A 15,794-nucleotide genomic window follows, 5' to 3' on the forward strand; every position below is an offset into this window, starting at 1 on the left:
TGACTCTATGGGCCTCTGTGCGAGTCTATGCATGTTTAACTTCTTTCGCACCGTACATAGCCAACCAGTGCTTATCGGAGGTGCGGGCGGGAAGTCTAACTGACTGAAGTCACAACGCAGCTGTAAAGAAGTGAGTCTTCATTCTGGATAATTTCAGAGCCCTCGTGAGGCAGTGAAGGCCGACGGGGCACACGATGGGCTGGCTGTGTGTGTCCAGCGATACGCCCGGCCGCCTTTGTCTCCCCAGTGGGGGGGGGGGGGGTGTTTAGTATTATATTTTTTAATAAGTGTGTTTAGTATTAAAAAATAATAATACTATTTTAAAAAATACTCCACGCGTGCCGAGTATTATTTTAAATTATTTTTTTGTAATACTCAACACGGCCATAACGCGATTGTTGCCTTACTCGTAAAGAACATGTAATAAGCGATGTTTCGGGCAATAACTCTTCGTCAGAACACGCAGACACGGAGGAACCCAGTGAGATGACAGTTACCAAATCGCGCTACGTCATCGTCCCAAAGGGACCACCGTAGCCGTCGCCGCCCCCACCCCCCCGTTCGAATTTCGAATCGCGTTTCGTGAGTTGACCAATAGGAGCTCAGCGACCGCTGTCGGCCGGCCAATGAGCGCGCGGCACAGGCCGTCCATATAAGGCGCCGCGCGCCGGAAGTTAGTGGGTCCCAATTCGCGCGGCGTGTTCGTGAGGGCGTTACATTTGCGGCCTTTTCCCCGCAATTAATTTGCAAAGTAATTAACCTCAAGGCAACTTTCCCCCTCACACCACCACCACCCCTTATATAGAGTGCGCGATGTCGTCCGTCCTGGATCAGCTGAAGACCTACACGGTGGTGGTGGCCGACACGGGCGACTTCAACGGTGAGATGAGCGTGGTGGAATTGAACGCAGCGAACCGTTTACTGTTCTAACACGGGCAATTTAATAATAATGATGGTGATTGTGAGATGATTATTATATCTTTGTTTTGAAACGGCGCCCTCTTATATTTTCCGCGGCGGCTCGCGGCTTCTTTAACGCCCCGTAAAAAAACGAAGTGAGTTTGAGAATTTGCTGCGACACTTGGTGGAATGAGGGCAGTTACGATGGCTTAGGGTCCCTTACCTGTTAATAACTTTTTTTTAAAGCACGCTTTAACGTAATGTACCGTACTAGTAATGGAAGAGCTTCACGACTCCAGGAAGTGGCCCAGAAGCTTGCCACAACGTAAGGGGCCCGTGGTGGACAATTTAAGAGCCAAGCCGAAACATTACATATAAAAAATAATGTTTTAAAATAGATGTGTTTCTTTTATTGTTTATGATAGAACACAGTATTGTCATCGGTTTGACATGAGTATACCAAGTTTGCAGTCGATACCACATTTGGAATTGGGTTAAAATTGAGTTACAAGATTTGACGATACAACAACAGACATTGTGAGTAAAATAAAAGCGTGTAAAAAAGGAATAATAATTTTGAAAGAGGGCACCTCCAATGGCATGACTCATTAACTTATCAACTTTGTTGTATTTGTTGTCAGGTAAGGCCCCACTGAGCTACGTAGCTGGTTTTTTTGGCAATCATTTGCCATCGCAAATGATCGCGCCGGTTAAAATTGTGCTTATCGTAAATTCGTCGTCTTAGTCGCGTTGACATCTACAACGGACACAAATACACGGAAGCGCACGGCTCTAAATGCGTAGGGGGGAAAAACACACCGAGTGGAGTGCGAGAGAAACAGACACCCCAAACTCCAAATACACAGCAGCAGGCTTCGTCAGGGTCGGGATCAAACCCACGACCTCCTGCATATCAGGCGAGGTAGTTAACATCTCCTAGCCACCGTGATGATGAGAGACACGCAAACTCCAAATATCCATACAGGCGGTCTGTCCCGTGCCCTCCTGCCAGCAGCGAGCGTGGCCTCAAGGTGCACCTAGCCTGGCACAATCTCCACGGTGACGTCGCCGCCACTTCGTGGTGAATGGGAAAACCCGTAGGAGGAGGGCCCGGAGAACAATCCACGTTGACCACGGGGAGACCGAGAGAGAGACACCGCAAACTCCAAATATACAGCAGCAGGCTTCGTCAGTGTCAGGATCAAACCCACGACCTCCTGTATACCAGGCGAGGTAGTTAACATATCCTAGCCACCGTGATGATGATGAGAGAGAGAGACACACAAACTCCAAATATACAGCAGCAAGCGTCATCAGGGTGGAGATCGAACCCACGACCTCCTGCATACCAGGCGAGGTCGTTAAAATTTCTTAGCCACCGTGGTGATGAGAGAGATGCAAACTCCAAATATACAGCAGCCGGCGTCAGGGTCGGGATCAAACCTACAACCTCCTGTATACAGGTGAGGTAGTCAACATCTAGCCACCGTGATGATGATGATGAGAGACGCAAACTCCAAATATACAGCAGCAGGTGTCATCAGGGACGGGATCGAACCCCCCACGACCTCCTGCATACCAGGCGAGGTAGTAAACATTTCCTAGCCATTTCATTGCCAGTCGATAGGGGATGATTTCCGCCCCTTCTGCTGCTGCTGTGTCATCCAAATCGAGTCTTTCTGAATGTGTGTAGTGGTCACAATGTATACAGTACAGGTGTCAATCACACTGCCTGGTGATGCCCACCCACCCCAAACGCCCGCGTTTTTCCCAATCATACTTCACGCTGGCTATTGCGTTGGCGAAGGCAGGGGGGGACATGTAAGTGCAGTACAACAGTGGATTCTTGTTGTTGATTCCGCTCCATATATATAGCAACAACAACATCAAGATCGGGGGCTGTTGACGCTGTGGTTCAAAAGCGATCGGGAATGGTTGCAGAATCAGAATATTTACTTAAACTGCAGGAGGAATCCGATGAGCTATGAAGCTCTTTCCTTATTCACAGATGTCCAGTCGTGGGCACGGGTTAAGAACGTTACGACCACAAACGGTACAACAAACGCGATAGGAGTGCAAAGTGCAAGAGAGGTGAACACATCGCCCAAACGCGTACAAGCACAACACGAAACCGTCCTACCAGGCAAAGGTCCCCACTGAGGCATCAACTTCCTGTTCCAAAGCCGCCCGGCCACCACGAACGATAGCTCAACAAAGTGGGGCACCATCATTCGGACAGCCAAACGTCGTCATCCGTGAGGGTTGCGTTGTTCAAATCGAGAGCGAGAGTATGCGATGCCCTATACGCATTTGTGTGGGAGGTCAGCGATGGGTTTCATCTCGTGACGGGACTGACCCGCACGGCCATGGGAATGTGGAATTGTCACCTGCGGCCTTGGTGGTGGTGGGGGGGGGGGGTGGGCGATGATGCATGCGCGGCCACGTGTATTGAAGAAGGAAGGGAGAAAGAGGGTTGGAGTCGCAAATCGCGTACGCGGCAGGTTACCGCATTGACGTTTTGCCGCACAGTGGAACTGTGATGCAACGCTGAAGCAAATGAGCCCGCGAACCAAAGCGCCCTGGGAATCGACCACTTTGTAAATCGTACGGAGGTTTTTGTTTCTTATATTTTTTTTTTAAACAACAAATTAACTCGTTTCTTTTGAAATGCTTTTTTTTTGTGTGTTCAGTTCGTTGTGCTTCCCCCGCCGCCGCCCGCACCTCCGCTCAGCCACGGTTGGCTACGTACGGTGCGAAAGAAGTTCAGCATGTCACGGGACCAATCGGTTTCAGAGACGACGGCCCGTACATTATCAGAGCATGTTTTGTGTCGCATGTTCACCGCAGGTACTGCGTGTGCTTAATGCAGTAACTTTCATCCCTTGCAAAGTTAATTTGTTTGGGTGTTTGTAACATCTTAACCCCGCCGCCTGTTTTATCATCAGAAAAAGGATAAACGCATATTCCTAAGTTCAACAAAGTACATACAGATCTCGGAAGCTGAGCAGGTGGTTGAGTTGAACCGGGGTTTCAATTGTTGGATGCGCGACCACCATGCACAGACGGGGGGTGGGGTGGTGGTGCCATCGGGCGGCGTGGCTTCCTGGTGGGACGGCAGAGCGGCCCTGCAAACAAAAACAAAAGTCCACCGCTGAGCCGTGCGTTGTACTGTACTCCTAGTGCCCCAGTGGATGTGCATCACGTCCCCCCCACCCCCCCCGTCTTCACCAACCCGCGCTGAGCAAACGCGGTGATGTATGGTCGTATTAAACGGAGGCAAAGGTCCCCGACCGTGTGGCCTTAACAGACTGCGTGTGGGGCAATTGCTGTTCGCGAGTCGCAGCGCGTTTGCAGGTCGCCGGCGCACTGGTGTTGGCCGCGAGCGGGAATCGAACTCGGGTCGCCGGGTTCGCGGCGCGGCGGGGCTGACCACTGCGCCCGAACCTCTGCGGCACCGCCCCGCACGTGCAAACAGAGACAAAGATCCCCCCCCATCGCACGAGCGATGCCATGGCAAACACGGGCAAATGCTCACGGACGCACGAAGACCCCGACATGACAAATACAAAGAGCCAGGCGCTCGCAGGCACTCGCCGAAAGACAAAAAATACCGGAATCCCCCGTGTAGCCTTAACAGACTGTTGGGGCAAGTGCTGTTAGCGAGCAGCAACGCCTGATGAAGGCCGGCACTGTGGCACCACACGACGGGGGTGGGTGTTGCCAGCACCACGCCCGACCGCCTTTGTCTCCTTAGTGGCGATGTTTACACACCGCTCCAGGTACTCATTTTGAGGCTGTTTCGACCTAGGGGAGGCCCAGAACCGGTTCAGATTATCGTCACTGGGTGTTGGTGACCGTGAGCCACCAACACCCAGTGACGTTAACTTCCTCGCCTGGTATACAGGAGGTCGTGGGTTTGATCCCGACCCTGCCGCTTGCTGTGTACTTAGAGTTGGCACGTCTTTCTCCCGCTCTCCCCGTGGTCACGTGGATTTTTCTCCGGGTCCTCCGGTTTTCCCGACACTTAGAAATGCACGTTTTAGAGTGTATTTGGCTGCTATATATTTCCACGTGACAAGCCACTTCGTTGAGCTCTCATTTGTGATGGACAGGTCGCTTCTGAAAGGGAGTATAGCTCAGTGGGCCTTACCTGGTAAAATGAAAATAGTTCAGTTTAAATTAGTGGTTCTTAACCTTTACTTAGCCTTGCACCACTTTTCGTTGGTTCTCAGTCGTTAAACGATTTACAATGTTCATAACTACACCGGGTTTGATATAACAAACTACGTTGTTTCTAGATTTGAAGCTTTCGTGACTGCAAGGATCCATGCTCTTTGGTTCTATTCGGTAAAGTCACGTAGGTAAAAAAATAAAACAACAAAAATCACGACTTTTCGGCCACAACACAAGCGGCCTTCATCAGGTGAAGGGACCAGCCTGTCTCGAAGACTGCGCTGGAGTGAAAGAGAGCCAAGCTCAGACTGCGACCTTTAAGCTGTGTGAGAGGGATTAAGGTGCCTCGACAAAGGAATTAGCGGGTGCTTAATATACGTTTTCGATTATTTGCCTTCTAAAAAAAAAAATTTGTCCACTGCTCGGCACACCCCCAGAGATGCACCCCCAAGATAAGAAGAACCACCGGTGCAGTGTATAGTGTGTGTGTAGTATAGTGCGGTTGTTCTGAACCCTAACCCAGGTTAAGAAGAAGAAGAAGAACCACTGGTTTAGATGGTCAGTGGAAGGTCATCATTGTCCGTCTCCCACCCCTCCCCCCAGCCATCGATGAATACAAACCCCAGGATGCGACCACCAACCCTTCGCTGCTACTCGCAGCGGCGCAAATGCCCGCGTACGAACACCTGCTGCAGGACGCGCAGGAGTACGGATTCAATCACGGCAGGTGAGCGAGAATCTCTCCCTCTCCCTCCGCGATGCGCACAGAAAGACGATTATCGCGGTTGGCTGCGTTCGGTGCGAAAGAAGTTCAGCATGCATACACACGTACACAGACTCGCGCAGAGAGCCGTGGACTCACGCGGAGAGCCGTAGACTCACACAGAGAGCCACAGATTCGCACAGAGACCCATAGACTCATACAGTGACCCATAGACTCGCACAGAGAGCCATAGACTCACGCAGAGACCCATAGACTTTCATAGAGACCCGTAGACTCGCACAGAGAGCCATAGACTCACGCAGAGACCCATAGACTTTCATAGAGACCCGTAGACTCACACAGAGACCCGTGGACTCACACAGAGACCCATAGTTTGTTGTCCTTCCCTCACATCTCCGATTATCACGGTTGGCTACGTACGGTGCGAAAGAAGTTCATCATACGTACAACCCTGGATGGATCTTAAGAGTGTCTGACAAGACCGCTGTGAACTCTTCGGTAGAGACACCCGTCCAACACCAGGCATCGAACCCAGGGACACTCCCTCGTTTTGCTCGGTGCCTCCGATGCGGCCGTTCGCGAGTGGCGTGGAGTGACGCGCGTCGCTGGCTTGTCGAAACCGGAACCTTTGTACGGACTGGAGGAATCTGATGAGCTACGAAGCTCTTTTGCGCAGTACGCGTCGTGACTCCGCTTGTTCGTTGTTCCTCTGGCTCCCCCTTCTCTCTCGGTCCCCCCCCCCACCTCTCTCTCACCCTCCCCACCGCCTCTCTCACCCTCCCCCCCTGCCTCTCTCTCACCCTCACCCCACCTCTTTCTCACCCCCCCCTCTCTATCACCCCTCTCTATCACCCCCCTCTCTCTCACCCCTCCCGCCTCTCTCTCGCCCCCCTCTCTCTCGCCCCCCTCTCTCTCGCCCCCCTCTCTCTCGCCCCTACCGGCACTCTCTTACCCCTCTGCCACTCTCACCCCTCCCGCCTCTCTCTCGCCCCCCCCTGCCTCTCTCTCACCCTTCTGCCTCTCTCTCGCCCTCCCCCCACCTCTCTCTCACCCCCCCTCTCTATCACGCCCCTCTCTCTCTCGCCCCTCCCGCCTCTCTCTCGCCCCTCCCGCCTCTCTCTCAGCTCTCCCGCTGAGCAGGTGACGGGCGCCATCGACAAGCTGTTCGTCAACTTTGGCGTCGAAATCCTGAAGAAGATCCCCGGCAGGGTGTCCACCGAGGTGGATGCCAGGTAAAGGGGGGCAACTTGCTCAACTCGTCGCATCTCAGCGAAAGACCAAACCAAAGCTAAAAGATTTTTACTTCACCAGGTCGAGGTTCCGCTGAGATGTGTAGCTCTTATTTTTTGTCACGCTTTTATTTAACTCACTGTGTTGTTGTCGTTGTATCCTCAAATCTTGTAACTCGATTTTAACCCACTTCCCAATGTGGTATCGACTCCAAACTTGGTAAATAAAAAAATATATATTACTCTTTGTTTTTTTTTCGGTAAAGTCACGTAGGTAAAATAAATGAAAACAACGAAATTAAATCACGACGTTTCGGAGGCAACACAAGCTTCCGTCTTCAGGTGGAACAGTCACAGCACTTGATACAGCTTTTTTGCTGTGACTGTTCCACCTGAAGACGGCAGCTTGTGTTGCCTCCGAAACGTCGTGATTTCATTTAGTTTTCATTTATTTTATTTTACCTACGTGACTTTACCGAAAAAACCAAAGAGTATGAATACTTGCAGTCACGAAAGCTTCAAATCTAAAAAAATATATATTTTCAACAATATTTTTTATATGTTATGTTTCGGCTTGGGTCTGATTGTCCACGCTCAACTGACGTTGGCTGTAAATCACCACGGGTCCCCTTGTGGCTTGGCTTCGGGGCCACTTCCTGGAGTCGTGGAGTTCTTCCATTACTAGTACGGTACATTTCATTAAAGCGTGTTTAAAAAAAAAACGTTTTTTTAATGTTAGTTATTCAGAAGCGACCCCAGGGCCATCACAAACGACAGCAGCTCAACAAAGTTGGCGGCTTATCGTGATCGCGTGGAAATTCATAGCGGCGGCCAAGTGCCCTTTAAACGCGTCGCGACGTCGATTCTAAACGTGGAGGGAAAAACCGGAGGACCCGGAGAAAAATTCACGCGGCCACGGGGGGGCAGAGAGAGAGACACCGCAAACTCCAAATATACAGCGGGCGCGTCGGGGTCGGGTTTGAACCCCACGACCTCCTGCATACCAGGCGAGGTAGTTAACGTCTCGCCCAGCACGTGCCACACATCGCATCTCAAGGAGACGTGCAGTCGCTCGCATTGCGAGCAGCAGCAGCAGCAGCGTTGCCGTGTTCTGGCCGTTTGCCCGGCATGTCCGATGCGTACACGACGCAATTTGAATGAGGATTATTCTCCCCATGCAGGCTGCCGACCTCGGTAATGGGTGGCAGATGACGGTGCAGGAAATCCGTTGTTGTACGGTGCAATGGTTCCACGTCTATGCTGTCTGCATATCAAGGCTTGACCTCCGCTGCCGCCCCCTTGACCTCGGCCGCCGCCCCCTCGACCCTCCGCCGCCCTCTCGACCTCGGCCACTGACCCCTTGACCTCTGTCCCCAGGTTGTCGTTCGACAGAGACGGGATGGTGGCGAAGGCCCTCAAATTCATCGAGCTCTACAAGGAGGCTGGGGTGGACAAGGAGCGTGTGCTCATCAAGCTGTCCTCCACGTGGGAGGGCATCCAGGCCGGCCGGTGAGCGAGGGCAACGGCAGTGCCAACCGCCGCGCGAGCCGCGCTCGTGACGCAGGGTGACGCGTTTATAGATGATTCCGTTAAAAAAAAATATATATACCGCACTTTCTGTCTCTGTGCGTTTGTGCCGTGTCCTCTGTCAAAGATTTTGGCAATTGCCGCTCTGGCCACTGGAGCTTTGCGCTTTTAAATCCTCTAGTTTGCAAACTAATTTTCCTTACGACTGCTTTTTATGTCTAGATTGTTGTTCTTCCCCCACCGCACCTCTCTCATGAGCACGGTTGGCGAAAGAAGTTCAACATACATAGACTCTCACAGAGACCCATAGACTAGCACAGAGACCCACAGACTCACACAGAGACCCATAGACTCACACAGAGACCCACAGACTCACACAAAGACCCATAGACTCACACAGAGACCCACAGACTCGCGCAGAGACCCACAGACTCGCGCAGAGATCCACAGACTCGCACAGAGACACACAGACTCACACAGAGACCCACAGACTCGCACAGAGACACACAGACTCACACAGAGACCCACAGACTCACACAGAGACCCACAGACTCGCACAGAGACCCATAGACTCACACAAAGACCCATAGACTCACACAGAGACCCACAGACTCACACAGAGACCCACAGACTCGCGCAGAGACCCACAGACTCACACAGAGATCCACAGACTCGCACAGAGACACACAGACTCACACAGAGACCCACAGACTCACACAGAGACCCATAGACTCGCACAGAGACACACAGACTCACACAGAGATCCACAGACTCGCACAGAGACACACAGACTCACACAGAGACCCACAGACTCACACAGAGACCCATAGACTCGCGCAGAGACCCACAGACTCACACAGAGACCCACAGACTCGCACAGAGACCCATAGACTCACACAGAGACCCATAGACTCACACAGAGACCCATAGACTCACACAGAGACCCATAGACTCACACAGAGACCCATAGACTCACACAGAGACCCACAGACTCACACAGAGACCCACAGACTCACACAGAGACCCACAGACTCACACAGAGACCCACAGACTCACACAGAGACCCACAGACTCGCACAGAGACCCACAGACTCACACAGAGACACACAGACTCGCGCAGAGACCCACAGACTCACACAGAGACCCACAGACTCGCACAGAGACACACAGACTCGCGCAGAGACCCATAGACTCGCACAGAGACCCATAGACTCGCACAGAGACCCATAGACTCGCACAGAGACCCACAGACTCGCACAGAGACCCACAGACTCGCACAGAGACCCACACACTCACACAGAGACCCACAGACTCGCACAGAGACCCACAGACTCGCACAGAGACACACAGACTCGCGCAGAGACCCACAGACTCACACAGAGACCCATAGACTCGCGCAGAGACCCACAGACTCGCGCAGAGACCCACAGACTCGCACAGAGACACACAGACTCGCACAGAGACCCACAGACTCGCACAGAGACACACAGACTCGCGCAGAGACCCATAGACTCACACAGAGACACACAGACTCACACAGAGACCCACAGACTCGCACAGAGACCCACAGACTCACACAGAGACACACAGACTCGCGCAGAGACCCATAGACTCACGCAGAGACCCACAGACTCGCACAGAGACTCGCACAGAGACCCACAGACTGACACAGAGGCACACAGACTAGCACAGAGAGATAGTTTGTTGAGACCCATAGTTTGTTGTCCTTCTCCCGCACCTCCGATTAGCTACGTACGGTGCGAAAGAAGCTCAACGCAACGTACTTACACACGTGTGTCCGTGCGCGCCCGTCCCCTTCGCCCCTCGCGCCAGCATCCTGGAGCAGCAGCACGGCGTGCACTGCAACATGACGCTGCTCTTCTCGTTTGCGCAAGCGGTGGCGTGCGCCGAGGCCGGGGTCACGCTCATCTCGCCCTTCGTGGGGCGCATCCTCGACTGGCACGTCGCCAACTCCGCGCAGAAGTCCTACGCCCCCGACGAGGACCCCGGTCCGTCCGCACGCACGCACGCACGGTCACCGCGGGCGGTCGGACATCGCGATCACGGTCGCACAGACGGGGTCACAGACGGGGTCACAGACAGGGTCATAGACGGGGTCACAGACGGTCGCACAGACGGGGTCACAGACAGGGTCACAGACGGTCGCACAGACGGGGTCACAGACGGGGTCACAGACGGTGTCACAGACGGTGTCACAGACGGTGTCACAGACGGTGTCACAGACGGTGTCACAGACGGGGTCACAGACGGGGTCACAGACGGGGTCACAGATGGTCGCACAGACGGGGTCACAGATGGTCGCACAGACGGGGTCACAGACGGGGTCACAGACGGGGTCACAGACGGGGTCACAGACTGTCGCACAGACGGGGTCACAGACGGGGTCACAGACGGGGTCGCACATCGTGATGACACACACACACACGGTCGCACACAAACAGTTGCACAGACGGTCCTCCAAACGGTCACACAGAATGACCATGCACGCGATCATCGCACAGACGGTCACGAGCGGGGTCGCACACACAGTCGCACACACGGTCGCACACACGGTCACACGGATGATCGATCGCGCACGCAACCACACGGACATCTCGGTCACTCTCGCTCATGGTCGCGCAGACGCACGCACCATTACACAGGCGATTGCACGCGTGATCGGTAATCACGTGGACGATAAGCAACAGTCGCACGCAATCGCACGTACGAGTACACGGACAGTCGCGCACGCGGCCTGTTGAAAGGCTGCACGAGGACCTTCGCTTGTTGCGTCCTTGTTACACGTGGCTCAAGTTCGCGCTCCGCTACCGCCGCTCCCCCACCACCACCACCACCACTCCACAGGCGTGAAGAGCGTCCGCGGCATCTACAACTACTACAAGAAGTTCGGCTACAAGACGATCGTGATGGGCGCGTCGTTCCGCAACACGGGCGAGATCCGTGCGCTCGCCGGCTGCGACTACCTCACCATCGCCCCCAAGCTGCTGGCGGAGCTGCACGCCGACTCGCAGACGCTCAAGCCCCAGCTCTCCGCCAAAGAGGGTGGGTGCTGCTGCAACGGCACTCGCGCAAGGCTAGGCCTCTTTTTTTTTTCTTGTTTACAGCCGCACGTGCGAAGGCAAAGTTTCCGTCCTCCCCTCCTCCCACCCCCCCCCCACCACCCCCAGTGTGGCCTAGCACAGGCTCTTGGGGAAATTGTTGTTGTTGAGTGGAGGCCATAACACCTGGGTCCCTCCCAGTGACCCCTCCTGCCAGCGACGAGCCTTCGACACTTGACGCGATGGCCTCACAAGCGCGCGCACAGCCTGGCACGACGACAGCAACAACCGTCGTTCGCCACCAAGTGGCGGTGACGTCACCGCGGCGCTTGTGCCGTGGTGACGTCACCGCCACTTGGTGACGTCACCGCCACTTGGTGACGTCACCGCCACCAAGTGGTGGTGACGTCACCACGGTGCTTGTGCCGTGCTAGGTGCACTTTAGGGCCACATGAAGTGTCGGAGGTTCGCTGTTGGCAGGAGGTCACGGAACAGACGCAGACCCAGGTGCCATAGGTTGACCGAGATGCACCACCTGTGCTCCTCACTTTGCCAACTTGCATACATCACACACACACACGCAGGCACGTCAACTTATAAAAGACAATGAACACCGGTGTCTTTTATAATCATCATGCGCGCACGCGGCTAAAGGAACAAAGTGCCCGTAATGGGTCCAATCTCTCTCGGATCTCGGAAGCTAAGCAGGTTCGAGCCTGGGTACCGCTTGGATTGGGGGAGACGACCGTGCATGCTGGCTTCTCCCAGACAGTTACAACACTGCAATGTGTGGGCAGCAGAGGGCAGTACAGGGCAGACCCAGCCGTATCAAATTCCACACTTGCAGGTTACCACAGCTAAGCTGCCAGCCTTCAAACCCGCACACTGACCAGCGTGGTGAAGTATGGTCAAATAACCCACGACGTTTTGGGGGTGACCCTTGGTGAGTGGGGGGGTAGGGGGGGGGGCCTTTGGTGTGGCGGGGGCGGTTAGGCAGCTGTGGAATGACAAAGGGGCTTTTTACACATGCCACATGCAACACACACTTGCAGTCATTGTCTCAAGAGTGGCCGTGCCTCTCAGGTAGGGAGCAGTTAGCGCTACGCCGCGCTCCGAACCCGGCAGCCAACATAGTTCGAAAACCCGCTCGCGGCCACCAACACCAGGGACGACAATCTGCACCGGTCCTGGGCCTCCCCTAGGTCGGCGCGGCCTCAAATGAGTACCTGGTGCGGTGTGCAGTGAACATCGCCACTGGGGGGGAGACAAAGGCGGTCGGGGCGTGGCGCTGGCCACTCCACCCCACGCCCCCTTGGTGTGCCACAGTGCCGGCTTCCATCGGCGCTGCTGCTCGCTAACGGCACTTTCCCCGACAGTCCGTTAAGGCTACACGGGGGTGGGGGAGGCATCTTGTGTCGTTGTGTCTTGTGAGAGCTCCGAACCGCCTCTACCGTTTTCTCAGGGGGGGGGGGGGGGGAGGGGGTTCACAACGGCACGTGTTGGGGCACGTGTGCTGGCGCTGCTGGACTTTTGCTTTGGGGGGGGGGGGGGGGGGGGACACGGCAGCTGAACGGCGGGTGGGTGGGGGGGGTGGGTGATTGTTGCCCGCGTGTTGTCCGTAGCCGAGTCCGTGGAGCAGACGAAGGTGAGCCTGGACGAGAAGGCCTTCCGCTGGCGGCACAACGAGGACCAGATGGCCGTCGAGAAGCTCTCGGACGGGATCCGCAAGTTTGCGGTCGATTCCGCCAAGCTGGAGGCTGTGCTGAAGGTGACCTGCTCCCTACGCCACCGTCAAATTGTCAGTCGTTTAAATCTGTTATGTTATTTAAATCCTGCACATACGTATGCGTGTATGTTGAGCTTCTTTTCACACCGTGCCTAGCTAGCCGTACTAATCGGAGGTGCGGGGGGGGGGGAGAAGGACAACAAACTATGGGTCTCTGTGTGAGTCTATGGGTCTCTGTGTGAGTCTGTGGGTCTCTGTGTGAGTCTATCGGTCTCTGTGTGAGTCTTTCGGTCTCTGTGTGAGTCTGTGGGTCTCTGTGTGAGTGTGTGGGTCTCTGCGAGTCTATGGGTCTCTGTGTGAGTCTATGCGTGTCTGTGTGAGTCTATGGGTCTCTGTGCGAGTCTGTGGGTCTCTGTGCGAGTCTGTGGGTCTCTGTGCGAGTCTGTGGGTTTCTGTGTGAGTCTGTGGGTCTCTGTGTGAGTCTATGGGTCTCTGTGTGAGTCTGTGGGTCTCTGTGTGAGTCTGTCGGTCTCTGTGTGAGTCTATGGATCTCCGTGTGAGTCTATGGGTCTCTGCGAGTCTATGAGTCTCTTGTGTGAGTCTTATGTATGTATGTATGTTGAACTTGTTGCGCACACCGTACGAAGCCAACCGTTCTAATCGGAGTTGCGGGAGGGGGGGGGAAGGATGACAACCTATGGATCGCTGCGTGAATCTATGTAGAACTTCTTTCGCACCGTTCGTTAGCCAGCCATGCTAACCAGAGGTGGGGAGGTGGGGGGGGGGAATACAAACTAAACACAAAACAAAGCAGTTTTTTAGAAATTAATTTTCAATCTGGATTTAAAAAGATTGAGTCCCATAGTAATAGGTTTTACCCTTTTAACTGGCACAAAAACTGACACCTTTATTCAAGGCATCATGTTTGCGATAACCACAACACAAGCAGTCAAAATGCAAACAAAAGAGACAACTCTGATAATAATATGCACTGTCCTTGAATTTGATTGGTCCACACCCGAGACGGCTTTTCTTAGAGCCTAGTCTCCACTGGTCCAACACGCCTTTTGGCATCATCCGGTCCAACACCAGTGGAGACTAGGCTCTAAGAAAAGCCGTCTCGGGTGTGGACCAATCAAATTCAAGGACAGTGCCAATATCATTCAGAGTTGTCTCTTTGTTTGCATTTTGACTGCTTGTGTTGTGGTTATTGCAAACATGATGCCTTGAATAAAGGTGTCAGTTTTTGTGCCAGTTAAAAGGGTAAAACCTATTAATATATCCTGTTACTGGCCAAAGGAGGTCTCGTAATGTAAATTGCGTCCCATGTTGTAACAAGGTCACCGAGCAAAGTTGCGCGTTACCTCCTGATTTGTAACCGTCTCTTTTCTTTCGTTTTCCCTTCCAGAAACGCATGTTTGGATCAACGGTTTGAAGGACGATGGCCAAACGTTGGAACCTCATGGGGGACCCCTTTGGGAAATGAAACGATTGAGAAACTTAGATTTTGAAAAAGCCCGTTCGGACGTTCATTCCCCGTGGCTTCTCTGACCAAATTTTGCTTTCCATTAGTTATTTTTGGCACTTCCCAAGAAATCGCTTTACTGCGTGCGTGCGTTCCGCTGGAACCAGATCCGTGCTCCGATGCATTCCTACGTTGTCAAAAGTTTGCCCCCTTGAAAAGAAACCCAAACCTCCTTTACGCCTCTCCAGTTGAAGGCAATCGTCGTGATTTAAAACCGGGAGATTTCGTATCTCAAACTGCCCCAGCCGCGTGGTTGAACGAATTGACACTGGTCGATTGATTCGGTGGGTTTAGCGTGGCTGGCGTGGACCCCTCTGCTACATTCCCCTCACAACCCCCCCCCCCGCTCTTCCTCGCCCCCCCCCCCCCCGTGCCCCCCTCCAAAAACAAGTCTCGTAGAATAGCGGTGAGGAAAATCGATTTTTACATTTCAAGTCGCTTGGCTCAGACGAAGGGGGCGGGGGGCGGGCGCCCGGTGCGCACGTCTCGACGCGCTCGCCCAACACTTGAAAACGAGACGCTGCCTTTTGGAACGAAATAAAAAGTAACCCGATTTCAAATTAGCCGCCGTGTGTGTGCGCTGTGAAACTGGGCCTTGACGCGCACCTCGCCCCGGCTTGGTGACGAACGGCGGGTGGTTGTTGTTGGCGGCGGCGGCGTGTGAAACGGTGCAAGGGTGATATTATTCGCGACTTTCGTCACCTTGGGATTGCCGCCATGTGGCAGTGGTTGGCCCTGGCCGCCGCCCGCCTCCGTCACGGAGAGAAATCCACGCGACCACGGGGAGAGAGTGAGAGAGAGACGCGCGTGCTCCAAATATCCATCAGCAGGCGTCTCAGGGGTCGGGGTCGAACCGACGACCTCCTGGGTGTACCGATCGTGGTCGTCAACATCTCCTAGCCACCGCGGCGTATTGCGAGTGCCCCACTCC

General features: G+C 54.0%; 1 protein-coding gene across 1 annotated transcript; it reads left to right on the forward strand.

Moving 5' to 3' along the window:
• The first annotated feature begins 661 nt into the window (after positions 1 to 661).
• On the forward strand, positions 662 to 15,426 carry LOC116956459 (transaldolase). Its single transcript, XM_032978111.2, has 8 exons — positions 662 to 880; positions 5,677 to 5,800; positions 6,922 to 7,029; positions 8,404 to 8,535; positions 10,387 to 10,562; positions 11,419 to 11,616; positions 13,235 to 13,380; positions 14,747 to 15,426. Exons 1-8 carry the CDS (start codon positions 814 to 816, stop codon positions 14,771 to 14,773), a joined length of 978 nt encoding a protein of 325 aa, XP_032834002.1. The 5' UTR covers positions 662 to 813; the 3' UTR covers positions 14,774 to 15,426.
• The last annotated feature ends 368 nt before the right edge of the window (positions 15,427 to 15,794 follow it).

The sequence above is a fragment of the Petromyzon marinus genome, chromosome 65, assembly GCF_048934315.1.
Source record: "Petromyzon marinus isolate PM22_M1 ecotype Great Lakes invasive population chromosome 65, UKy_Petmar_22M1.pri1.0, whole genome shotgun sequence".
Lineage (NCBI taxonomy): Eukaryota > Metazoa > Chordata > Hyperoartia > Petromyzontiformes > Petromyzontidae > Petromyzon > Petromyzon marinus.